Here is a 13391-nt window from a genome sequence, read left to right on the forward strand (position 1 = left end):
CGTAGACAAACAACCAGTAAGGACTACTGTGACCCCCAGCAGCACCAAACAGTTCAGGAAAGGAAGTGAGGGGACTGATATATGCAAGTAAAGCTTCAGGGAGACTATAGGTAGGTAGACTGTGTAGTATCTGCTGAAGTTCAAGGTTTACACGAATCTGCTACTTAGCCCAAGGCATCTGAAAAGTACTAGGCTCACTTTAATGGGAAGGTGATGCCAGGAAGATAGTATATGCTGTATACATTTCATCATTACAGAGGCCATCTCTAGTATCTCATTTCCTTTCAGCATCACTGTAGTATTGATTTGATATAGACTTAGGTGAAAGAATGATGCCTGTGTCATCAGGATTCTTTTATGAAATATCTAGACCAGTGCAATTCAATGCAAGTCACATATAATGTAGTTTTAATATGTAATAAAAACTAGCAGCCAAGTAAAAAATAAAATGAAATTTAAAATTTTTAATATTTTATTTAGCCCAGTACATCTAAAATATTTCAACATGTATTCAGTACAAAAAATTATTGAGCTATTTTGGATTGTTTTTTCTTCCTCATTGAAATCTAGTGTGTATATTATACTTTCAGCACACTGGCCACGTTTCTAATGCTCATTAGCCACATGTGACATCGAGACATTGTCATGGCATGTGTCAGAATCTTAACTTGAAATGGGAGTAGTATAATGGCCTTTGATACCAGATCTGAGTGTGAATTCCTGCCTTGCTGCTTTCCGGCTATGTGGGTTTGGGATAATTTCTTAGCTTTTCTGAGCTTTGGTTTCCAAATATGTGATATAGTAATATGTAATATAAAATATAAATATATAAAATATTAAAACCTAACATAATAAGCTACCAGTAAGTGGTAGCTATTATCAATCTTAAATATTCTTAAACTAAGGAAGTCATAGGTCACAGTGGACAGAGCAGAAAAATGCCTTTGGGGTAGTTTATTTATTTATTTATTTATTTAGTGTTTGTTTTTTTTTTTTTTTTTGGAGACGGAGTCTCGCTCTGTCACCCAGGCTGGAGTGCAGTGGTGCAATCTCGGCTCACTACAACTTCCGCCTCCCGGGTTCAAGCAATTCTCCAGCCTCAGTCTCCTGAGTAGCTGGGATTACAGGCATGCGCCAACACGCCCAGCTAATTTTTGTATTTTTAGTAGAGACATAGTTTCACCGGGTTGGCCAGGCTGGTCTTGAACTCCTGACCTCAGGTGATCCACCCACCTCAGCCTCCCAAAGTGCCGGGATTACAGGCGTGAGCCACAGCACCTGGCTGGGGTGGGATTTTAAAACTCTGCAAAAGCAAGACTCCTTCTCTTCCTTCTTTTCTTTTTTTTTTTTAATTTGAGATGGAGTTTCGCTCTTGTTGCCCAGACTGAAGTGCAGTGGCGCAGTCTCGGCTCAACTGCAACCTCCACCTCCTGGGTTCAAGCCATTCTCCTGCCTCAGCCTCCTGAGCAGCTGGGATTAGAGGCGAGTGCCACCACACCAGGCTAATTTTTGTATTTTTTTTTTCTAATTTTTGTATTTTTAGTAGAGACGGGTTTCACCATGTTGGTCAGGCTGATCTTGAATTCCTGACCTCAAGTGATCCACCCGCCTTGGCCTCCCAAAGTGTTGGGATTACAGGCGTGAGCCACTGCACCCAGCCCATTCTTTCTTAACATGTTTGTTAATACTTTGCCTAAAAGGAGGGAAGGTAAATTTTTAATCTATTAATTTTTAATTAATAGATTTTTTTAATTTTAAATCTATTATCTGAACAATTGATGCCTTCATATGTTACTTGGTCCCCAAGTCTTTTGTTTTTAAAATTTATGCATGAAACTGTGCTTTAAATAAAGTACTTGAAGTCACTCAACAAATGAGTGAGTGTTATCAATGATTCGAGTTTTTGGTATGACTAGGACTTACATAGAAATAATCAGAAAGGCTTGTCTCTCTACCCTTGTATCATAACACTCCAAGTTAAAAATAGGACTCCAGCTAGGGGTGGTGGGACAGGCCTGTAATCCCAGCTAGCACTGAGGCTGAGGTAGGAGGCATCAGTTGGGCCCAAGGAGTTTGAGACCATCCTGGGCAACATAGGTGACTCCATTTAAAAAAAAAAAAATTTTTTTTTTTTTTTGAGACGGAGTCTTGCACTGTCACCAGTGCAAATATTTCAACATGTATTCAGTACAAAAAATTATTGAGCTATTTTAGATTGTTTTTTCTTCCTCATTGAAATCTAGTGTGTATATTATACTTTCAGCACACTGGCTACGTTTCTAATGCTCATTAGCTACATGTGACATTGAGACATTGTCATGGCATGTGTCAGAATCTTAACATTCAACAGGCCAACAACTGTGGTGAGGTGCCATTGATTATCAGATGAAACCTGATTTCAAAATGTTAAAATGCAGGTGGTGGGGAAAATGTGTGTCCCTGAATCTACAACCGTCTTCCCTGATTCTGTTTTCAGTCTGTGGTCAGAGAGATCTGAGTTCAAATCCCAGCCACACCACTTCCTAGCTGTAGGATGTATTAATTGAGGTAGGCTGAGATTTGCTGCAATCCCTCAATCTCAGTGACTTCACGAGAGAAAAGTTCCTTTGGCGTCATGCAAATCTGCTACAGGTGTGGCCACGTAGCAATGCGAGGAACCACTTGGAACTTATGGTTCCAGGACCTCAACACAGCCTCGTCTACCACCATCAGGGCAAAAAAGAGAAAGAGACTGGATAATTACAGAAAGTCTCTTCCTGCTTCAGCCAGGAAGTGGCACCCATCACTTCCACCCACATTTCATTGGCTGGGCTAACCACATGGCCCTGCTTAACTGCAAGGGGCTGGAAAATGTACTTTCCTGGATACTCAGGAAGAAGGAAAGACCAAAATATTCATGCCAATAGTTAAATCTGGCATGATAACGTTCAGCCTTCCCTGAGCCTTCGTTTCTTGTAAACTCCCAACACTGGAGTGCAGTGGTGCGATCTCGGCTCACTGCAATCTCCGCCTCCCTGGTTCAAGCGATTCCCCTGCCTTAGCCTCCCGAGTTGCTGGGACTACAGGCACACACCATCACGCCTGGCTAATTTTTTGCATTTTAGTAGAGACGGGGTTTCACCATGTTGGCCAGGATAGTCTTGATCTCCTGACTTCGTGATCCACCTGCCTCGGCCTCTCAAAGTGCTGGGATTACAGGCATGAGCCACCATGCCCGGCCAAAAAAATTTTTTTTAATTAAAAATTTAAAAAGTGGACTCAATTTATTGCGATATTTATTTCAACTCTTGTCTCCTCAATATGAAAAGTCTTCCAGTGACATGTCTCTTTAGTTTTAAAATATTTTAGATTTTTTACCTTTAAAAAAAGTTAAAATTCTGGTTTTCATTGTGCTAATGAGATCATTTTTGTTATTATTTTATCCTGTATTAATAATTCAGGTATTTCTTTGCAGCATAAAAATCCTATCCTGTAAGTTCCAAGCAGTTACAAAAAAATTACTAGAATATACATTTATCTTGCTATGTTATTAACTATTTCCCAGGCATGCATCACAGCTTATAGAATGCTTGAAAAAAGTGCATACTAGTGTGAAAAGCCACGTCTTGTACAAAACAGTATGTTGAATAATCCTTGTCAGTTTAGCAAAAAGTTCAACAGAGTAGTGACTGTATATGTATTCATCTGGAAATATAGAATTTTCCTTCTTTGTGACACAGACTTTTAAAAAAATCTCTACAGGCCAGTGACATATCAGGCATTTCGGGAATGTACACTGGAGACCACAGTTCATGCCAGCGGCTGGAATAAGGTATCATCACAATGATCTTTTCTCTTAAAAGATTTTAGTGTGTTAATGATAAGACATAGGAGGAATTGCTAGCATCATCAGCAGAAAACTGTTAGAGCTCATTCTTTAATGCACAAATCTATGTTAAGGGGATATTTTTGGTTAAACTGGTTTTTTGATTAATGTTGCAAGGTCCTGCTTGGCTCAAAATTATGTGTCCTATAGTATGGCCCCTTCCTTTCTGTCCCAATTTTCCCATCATTTCTTCATTTCTCTGTGTTAGACATAACATTTATCTCCAGATGGTTATATATTTATTAACATGTGAGTGTGTCTTGGGGAAAAAGAATACAGACTTCACTTGGGAGGTAGCCTCTTCCTGTTCTCTTAGATGAATAATACCATTTATGTTTTATAACTTACACAGTGTCTCGTGTCACATACCATTTGAGCATCCCAACCATCCTTTGCAGAAGACAAAATGGATTTTATTAGGTCTTGTTTATTACTTAGCTAGTTAGGTAGGTAATCAGAAAGAAAAGTTAAATGACTTGCCTAGAATCCCTTGACCAGTCAATATTGGAACCAACACTAGAGCTAAGATCTGATTCTAGCTTCTGTTTTTTCTACTGTACATATTGCTTATCTACTATCTTAGACTGTATTATCTACTTAGCACCTTGAGAAGGCAGGGTATAGGGGGATGCAGTATAGGGTGGCTTAGTGCAGTATGAGAAAGAAGGGCAGCCCTGAGGGATACAGTGCTAGAGATGAGAAAATTCAGGACAGTTACTTTTACAGACACCTACCTCTATTTGGAATTGTTTGTCATGAGTCAGACATGTGACCTTATGTACCTAATTGATGTATATTAGGTACATAACCAAACTTGTTTCAGATTTTAGCTTTGCCATGGACTGGATATATGTCTGTGGGCAGGTTCTCTTTAAAAAAAAAAAAAATTTCGGCCGGGTGCAGTGGCTCATGCCTGTAATCCCATCACTTTGGGAGGCCGAGGTGGGCGGATCACCTGAGGTTGAGAGTTTGCAACCAGCCTGACCAACGTGGAGAAACGCCATCTCTACTAAAAATACAAAATTAGCTGGGCATGGTGGCGCATGCCTGTAGTCTCAGCTACTCAGGAGGCTGAGGCAGGAGAATTGCTTAAACCCGGGAGTTGGAGGTTGTGGTGAGCCAAGATTGCGCCACTGCATTCCAGCCTGGGCAACAAAAGTGAAACTCCGTCTCAAAAAAAAATAAAATTTCAACTTTTATTTTAGATTCAGGGGACGTGTATATGCAGGTTTGTTATAGGAAGCTCTCTGAATCTTAGTTTTCTCGTTTGTGAAATGGGAAACAATAATACTAGTCTCATAAGTTTTATTAGAATTAAATGAGATAATACATGTTCAGTACTTATTAAGCATATTACCAGGCACCATAGTAAAGCTCAGTAAACAGCAGCTATTATATTAGCTTTAACACATGGGACCTTATTCTCAAATAGTCACTATTAACAGAGTATTAGTATGTTACCTATCGGTACATAATTTGTTAAGATATCTATTTGCCTCGTTTGTTTTTTTGGAATAAGAGAAAATATTCTCTCTGATACAGACATTTGAAATAGACTTATTTTATTTATTTATTTATTTTGAGACAGAGTCTAACTCTGTCACCCAGGCCAGAGTGCAGTGGCTTGATCTTGGCTCACTGCAACCTCCGCCTCCCAGGTTCAAGCGATTCTCCCAAATAGCTGGGATTATAGGCACCCGCCACCTTGCCCAGCTAATTTTTGTATTCTTAGTAGAGATGGGGTTTCACTGTGTTGGCCAGGCTGGTCTCCAACCCTGACCTTGTGATCCGCTGCTCACCTCAACCTCCCAAATTGCTGGGATTACAAGTGTGAGCCACTGTGCCTGGCCTTTTTTTTTTTCAAGTTGGAGTCTCGCTTTGTTGTCCAGGCCTGGAGTGCAGTGGTGCAATCTCGGCTCACTCACTGCAGCCTTTCCCTTCCGGGTTCAAGCAATTCTCCTGCCTCAACCTCCCAAGTAGCTGGGCTTGCAGGTGCCCACCACTATGCCCAGCTAATTTTTGTACTTTTAGTAGAGACAGGGTCTTGCCATGTTGGCCAGGCTGGTCTCAAACTCCTGACCTCAGGTGATCTGCCTCTGTTGGCCTCCCAAAGTGATGGGATTACAGGCATGAGCCACCCTACCTGGCCTGAAATAGATTTTATAAAGGGCTGGATGCAGTACAGTAGCTCACACCTGTAATCCCAGCATTTTAGGAGGCCAAGGCAGGAGGATCACTTACGCCCAGGAGTTTGAGACCAGCCTGGGCAACATAGCAAGACCCTGTCTCTAAAAAAAAAAAAAAAAGCCGTACATGGTGGCGTGCACCTGTATTCCAAGCCGAGCTATTTGGGAGGCTGAGGTGAGAGGATGGCTTGAGCCTGGGAGGTGGAGGTTGCAGTGAGCCGAGATCATGCCACTGTATTCCAGCCTGGGCAACAGAGCCAGACTGTCTCAGAAAAAAAAGAAAAGAAAGCCCATACCTATTAGTAGTCACTCCACCTGTTAGTAGTTACTCCCCATTTTCTTTCCTGCTCCTCCCAGCCCCCGACAACAATGACTCTACTTTCTGTCTTAATGAATTTGTCTTTTCTGGACATTTCAAATAAATGGAGTAATATAATATGTGATTGAAGTCTCTTTTAATATGTAGACTTATCCTCCCTCTTTTTTCCTCTCTTTAATTCAGTTACAAGTTATTTTTCCTGTAAAATGTTCTCATTTCTGGGTTTTATTGACTATATCACTGAGATGTTACTTAACATGTTCTTCTGTGTCTGTATTTCCTTCCTGATCAGATTCAGGTTCAATCTTTTTGGCAAGAATACCTAATGGGTGGTTTTATCTATTTCCTATTGCATCACACTGGGTGACATATAATATCTGGTTGTCTCTTACATTGTATTTTGAAGCACACAAATCAAAGACAAACCTAATCAATGAATTCAGTACAGATAAAATTTGTAGAATATGATTTTTATTAGGACTGTTAAGTCACAGAAGGGTTAAATAGATTGGTAGAGCAAAATATGTCACTGTTATCATAAATATTCATTGTAATGAAAGGGACTCTCAGAACTATAAATTAGTACGCTTCATTTCTACACCAAGCAAGCTCATATATTATTTAATAAAAGGATAATGTCCCTAAATTTAAGTAGGTCTAACCTGTTAAACAAAGAGACCACATAGTGTACGAAGAGATGTCAGGAGATTAAATGAGTGTGTGGATAAAGGTAAGCCAGTGGAGGTAATCTGTTTTGATGGTCAAAAATACTTTAGCATTTCATTGCAAAAACAATTGAAGAAAAAAAATTATATATGATGTGGGGATTACTGTTATCCAGTAAGGAAATGACTTTTGAGAAAGAATCAAAGATAAAACTATTTGCTGACTTTTTAGACCTAGACATGTGAATCGTGGGTTCTTCTAGGAGTGGATGCCTGGGGATCTAGTTTTGTTTTAACATTTAAAAAAAGTAATGTGGGAGATGAGAGTCCAAAAAAAATCAGTTGTACAGATTATGTAAAATTCTTGTGGATAGTAAAATGTCAAGTTGATGGAGGTCAGTTGTAGAATTAACTCATGGAGCTTTGTGTGTAGGATTATGTGTAAATCCTCTTAGGATTTAGCTGCTTAAAGACAATCTAAACGGTACAGTGGCCTTGGACGTCATCATACAGGTCCCTGAAGATAGCATGCCAAATAGGTAAGCCTGGTATATGGTAGTCATTTAATAACTGTATGAGGAATGAAGGGAAAAAAAACGAATCATCTGACATAGCATGTACCACCAAGAAGCATATTACCAACCGCATAGAAAATGTCCGTCCTGAAAAATGACGTTTCTGCACTGTGGTTACTGCGTTTCAAGAAAGATACTGGAATAGGGAAGATCCAGAAAAGGGAACTTAAGTGATCAAATGGATCACTTTGCATTGCAATGGAGCAATGGCCATATGAAAAACAGAATAAGAGAATAGTGGATTTCAGACTGGAAGTCTAGTGAATGAGGCTTTTCACTCCTCTTCCAGGAGTGAAAGAGAATTGCAGATTTATCACTACATTCTTACATAGTAAAACTAGGGTGTCTGCTTTTCGGTATATGAAAGAGTTAAATTTGGAACAAATAAAACTAAGTGGTATTTTGTATAACAAGCATAAAATATTTACAACTCATTTCCCCAAGAGGTAATAGAGCTTAAACATGAATAACTTTAAAATGTTATATTATTGTGGATTATTATGGGAAATTAGAATGTTTTGAAGTCCAGAACATCCCGGGCCTTTAAGTTGATATACAGGTTAGCACCACTGGTTCATAAGCCACTCCTTACCTGCTTCTACCTGAGGCAAAATATAAACAGTTTTTTGTTTGTTTGTTTAATAGTATAAGTTTTCTTATTTGAGGAAATGCCTAATGTATTCTTCTTTATAGCCCTATACTACTCCATCATTGTTAAGAAGGAGTTTTCAATATATTTTGGGCTGGAGTGCCTTTAGAATGTCAAGAAGTAAAGATATTATGTGTTCATTGCATGCTTCCTTTCAGATTTTGATAGAGATTCCCCCAGGGCTGCTTTCTCTTCCTTTCTTTAGAAGCCAAGGAATATTAGTTTGAAATATAAACTCATTGTTTTTTGTTTGTCCTCCTGCAGAAGTATTTTGTCGTCCCTCAGTTATTTCCTTGGCAGTCTACTAACAAGCAAATGGAATTGGTTTCATTTCCTTTTGCATTCCTTTTGCAGGCATATGGACCTCTTGATGTTTTAGACAAAAGAGATTGCATGCAGATGGCTACCTGAATACTTAGTTTTTTTCAATATGCATTTTTTTTTTAAGGGAAGACAGGGACTCTAGTTAGTTTCTGTTGTAATTTTTGACGACTTTTAAGTATTGAGCCACATGGTTATTAGGTATAGATTGTAATGGCATCTTTTATGTTTGACTTTTGATGAGTTTTACAAGATAGCTCTTAATTTTTAAAAGTTCTTATTTTCAAATAATAAAAGCACATGGTACAAAATGCAAAAAAGTACAGAAAGATATGCTTTGAAAAATAAAAGTTTTCTCTCATCCTTGTTGCCAGTCACCTAGTTCCCTTCCTTTTAGGCAACCACTATTACCAGTTTCTTGCGTATTTTTCTGGAGACCCTGTAGGATTATATAGACATATATATGTGTATATGTTTTTATTACACAAATGGTACTGTATGTATTCTTCTATAACTTGCCTTTTTTTCACTTAAAGTAAATCGTGGTGATTGGGTAGTAAGCAATCTAAGTCTTTTTAACAACTATATATTTTACTGGATGGCAATAATTTATTTAACTAGTCCCTGTTGGGTTGTTTTTCTAGTTTTCTGCTGTTATAAATAATGCTTCAGGCTGGGCGTGGTGGCACACGCCTATAATCCCAGCACTTTGGGAGGCCGAGGTGGGCAGATCACTTGAGGCCAGGAGTTTGAGACCAGCCTGGCCAACATGGTGAAACCCCGTCTCTACTAAAAATACAAAAATTAGCCAGGCATCATGGCGTACACTTGTAATCCCAGCTACTCAGGAGGCTGAGCAGAGAATCGCTTGAACCTGGGAGGCAGAGGCTGCAGTGAGCCAAGACTGTGCCACTGCCTGGACGAAAGAGCGAGACTCCATCTCAAAAAAAAAAAAAAAGGAAAAAGAAATTAATTAATTAATAATGCATCAGTGAATTTCCTTCTATATATGTTATTTCTGTCACACACATACATGCACACACATGCCTAATTATTTTCAATAACTATTTCTACCTGCCTATTGTATAAAACCTACATGCAGTATTCCGAAAAATCCTAATAGAAGTTACTGTTTTATTTCCTTTATATAATGAAAATAAAAATACCTTAATGATGCATTTAAATATAATTTTCTAGTAGTTGAACATATAAAACACATTATAAGAATTTCAGTGTGGTTTTTTATTCTCTCATCTTTGCATTGAAGATTTTGGTGCCTCTGGTTTTGCTACGACAAATGCTTTTGGAATTGACAAGACGTGGTCAAGAACCTTTGAGCGCACTGCTGCAGTTTGGCGTGACATATCTGGAGGACTATTCGGCAGAGTACATCATTCAGCAAGGTGGCTGGGTATGAGCTGTTATATATTAAAAATATTTTCTTGAAAAAAATTTAGGTTTGTTGTTCTTGTTTTTCTTAAGAGATGGGTTCTTGCTGTGTTACCCGGGCTGGAGTGCAGTGTCTTAATTGCTGGCACTATCATGGCAGGCTTCGGTCTCAAACTCCTGGGCTCAAGTGATCCTGCCTCAGGTCCTGAATAGCCAAGAGCACAGGCTGGGACTATAGGTGCCCACCACTGTGCCGTGCTGTATCCCATACTTTTTGATATGTAATTATTATTATTCAGTTGGTTCAGTTGTTTATAAATTTTCCTTATATGTTCTTTGACCCTTGAATTACTTAGAAATGTATTTTTTAATTTCTAAATACTTACAGGTTTAAAAATTTTGTTTTCAATTACTAATTTAATTCTGTTTCATCAGAAAGCACGACCATCATGGCATTGAAACTTGAGTTATAGCCTACTATCATGATCAATTTAAAAAATATATATATAGGGCTGGGTGCAGTGGTGCACATCTGTAATCCCAGTGCTTTGGGAGGCTGAGGTGGGTGAATCACCTGAGGTCAGGAGTTCAAGACCAGCCTGGTCAACATGACGAAACCCCATCTGTACAAAAAAATACAAAAAATTAACTGGGTTTGGTGGCATGTGCCTGTAATCCCAGCTACTCAGGAGGCCAAGGCAGGAGAATCACTTGAACCCGGGAGGCAGAGGTTGCAGTGAGCCAAGATGGCACCACTGCATTCCAGCCTGGGCAACACAGCAACAACAACAACAACAACAAAATATATATATATATACACACACACACATATGTATATGTATATACACACATGTATATTTTTATGTATGTTTCAGAACATATATTCTCTAATGGTTGGTGCAGAAGTCTGTACGTGTCCATTTACATTTAATCAGTCTTAGTAATACGTATTTTAAATCTTTCAGTCATTTCCAATTATTTTGTCTAATTATTTACTAAGAGAGACATGTTCGATTTGCTACTATGGTGGTAGATTTTCCATTTTCCCTTTAGTTCTGTCAATTGTAGGTGACTAAAAGTTGTAATTATTGACCCCTGGACATTTATGCGGACTCTCTTTCTTTCTTTGGGCCTAGAAATGGTTTTTAAGTTTATTTGTTGTAATTTGCCCAACAGTCAGTGATTCTGTAGAGAGAGTACTTTTCATAAAGTATACTACTCATTATTGTTTTTTAGCCACTATGCATCTGAGGGTTTGAGTTAATTTTTAAAATATGTAAATTTAATTACTATGGATACTAATATCGAACATCCTAGGTTTACGTGCTTGGTAAATGCTTACTGAATAAAATCCTGAACATTTGTCTTAGGAAAATAAAAATATTTTTTGAGCTGTTCTTAAAAATAAGAATTGTGACAATTTATTGTTATTGTTGTCTTCCTACTTTAGTACTTTTTAAAACCTTTGGCCATTGTAGTGTATGGTTTGTATGATAGCCAGGAGACATCCCAGGTTAACTGCCACTTATCCCATATGGTGCTTTACAACAAGGGAAGAAAAATGTAGGGAATATTATGCACTCTCTTCTCAACTTTCAGTTTTATGATGATGTAGTACATCAAGGTTTGTTTGGTGATTGTAATTTGTTACAGAGAAAGTAAGTATATTACTCAACTCCAGTATCTGTGCCAAAAGAAAAGATCTACTGCATGGATAACTAGTTCATTAATACTTCCTTTTTTTTGAAACAGTCTTGCTCTGTCATCCTGGCTTGAGTGCAGTGCGCAATTGCAGCCCACTGCAGCCTCCGCCTCCCAGGTTCAAGCTATTCTTGTGCCTCAGCCTCCTGAGTAGCAGAGATTACAGGTGTGTGCCACCATGACCAGCTACTTTTTGTATTTTTAGTAGAGATAGGGCTTCGCCATGTTGGCAGGCTGGTCTCAAACTCCTGGCCTCAAGTGATCCACCCACTTAGGCCTCCCAAAGTACTGGGATTACAGGCATGAGCCACTGCACCTGGCCTTCATTAATATTTCAAATGTGTTTTATCTCTAAATTTGAATGTCCAATCTGTATTTCACATTGTTCGGTCTAAGCTCTCCATTTGCTTGTGTTTAAAACTAAGATATTAGGCCGGGTGCAGTGGCTTATGCCTATAATCCCAGCACTTTGGGAGGCCAAGGCAGGCGGATCACCTGAGGTCAGGAGTTTGAGACCATCCTGGCCAACATGGTGAGACCTCATCTCTACTAAAAATACAAAAATCATCTGGGTGTGGCTGAAGATGATGTGGAATGAGAAACAAATGTCAACATAATAAAATCTCAGTTAAAGTATTTTAAAAATTCTTAGTTGAGCAGCTCTGGGGGAATAAGGGCAAATATGCTTGTTATGAACTACACTGAAATCTACCAAAGTTAATGTTTACTTTGTGTAGATCCATTTGTCAATTTTATTTATTTTTCCCAGTGAAAAGTGTGTTTTGATAGAGAACTTTTCATTCTATAAATACACTGTGAGTTACTAAAATATCATGAATTTTGTTTATTCCTGAAACATAGTTAAACTGTACATATGACATGGCTTATGTTAAAAATACCCAGTGCTCAGTTTTGAAAGGCAAAAAAAAAAAAAAAATATAGGAGAAACTGAAGAATATACACTTTTTTAGGGGGCACATTTTGCTGTAAATCTGGAAATTTGATAGACTTGATTGTGTTTGTGAAAACTGAGCATTAAAGATTTTGATTGATCAAAAAAAAAATTATCTGGGTGTGGTGGCAGGCACCTGTAACACCAGCTACTTGGGAGGCTAAGGCAGGAGAATTGCTTAAACCAGGGAGGCAGAGGTTTCAGTGAGCTGAGATCGTGCCATTGCACTCCAGCCTGGGCAACGAGAGCGAAACTCTGTCTCAAACAAACAAACAAACAAACAAAAACCCAAGATACTGCATTTTTTTTTTTTTTTCAGTTGTAGTCTCGCTGTGTCGCCCAGGCTGGAATGCAGTGGCACTATCTTGGCTCACTGCAAGCTCCGCCTCCCAGGTTCACGCCATTCTGCTGCCTCAGCCTCCCAAGTAGCTGGGACTACAGATGGCCGCCACCACACCCGGCTAATTTTTTGTATTTTTAGTAGAGATGGGTTTTCACTGTGTTAGCCAGGATGGTCTCGATCTCCTGACCTCGTGATCCACCCGCCTCAGCCTCCCAAAGTGCTGGGATTGCAGGCGTGAGCCACCACGCCCGGCCGATATTGCTTTTTTTTTTAATGCCAGTTGGTGAAAATGTATCCTGTGACATAAGCTGTCAACATGAATCTCCTTAAGATACTGTGTGCTGAACATTACATTGACAGCTCTTAAAACCCTTCCAGAAGAGAATCATTTGACCACATGATATCGCATATCTGTTATATAAAGCC

General features: G+C 38.9%; 1 protein-coding gene across 1 annotated transcript in view; it reads left to right on the top strand.

The window, feature by feature from the left end:
• BCL2L13 (BCL2 like 13) overlaps window positions 1-13391 on the top strand; it is a 90861-nt gene that overhangs the window by 53993 nt on the left and 23477 nt on the right. The window contains 2 exon segments of the mRNA XM_063807715.1: window positions 3742-3811; window positions 9848-9991. Coding sequence (XP_063663785.1) covers window positions 3742-3811; window positions 9848-9991 — 214 coding nt within the window.

Source organism: Pan troglodytes, chromosome 23, assembly GCF_028858775.2.
Source record: "Pan troglodytes isolate AG18354 chromosome 23, NHGRI_mPanTro3-v2.0_pri, whole genome shotgun sequence".
Lineage (NCBI taxonomy): Eukaryota > Metazoa > Chordata > Mammalia > Primates > Hominidae > Pan > Pan troglodytes.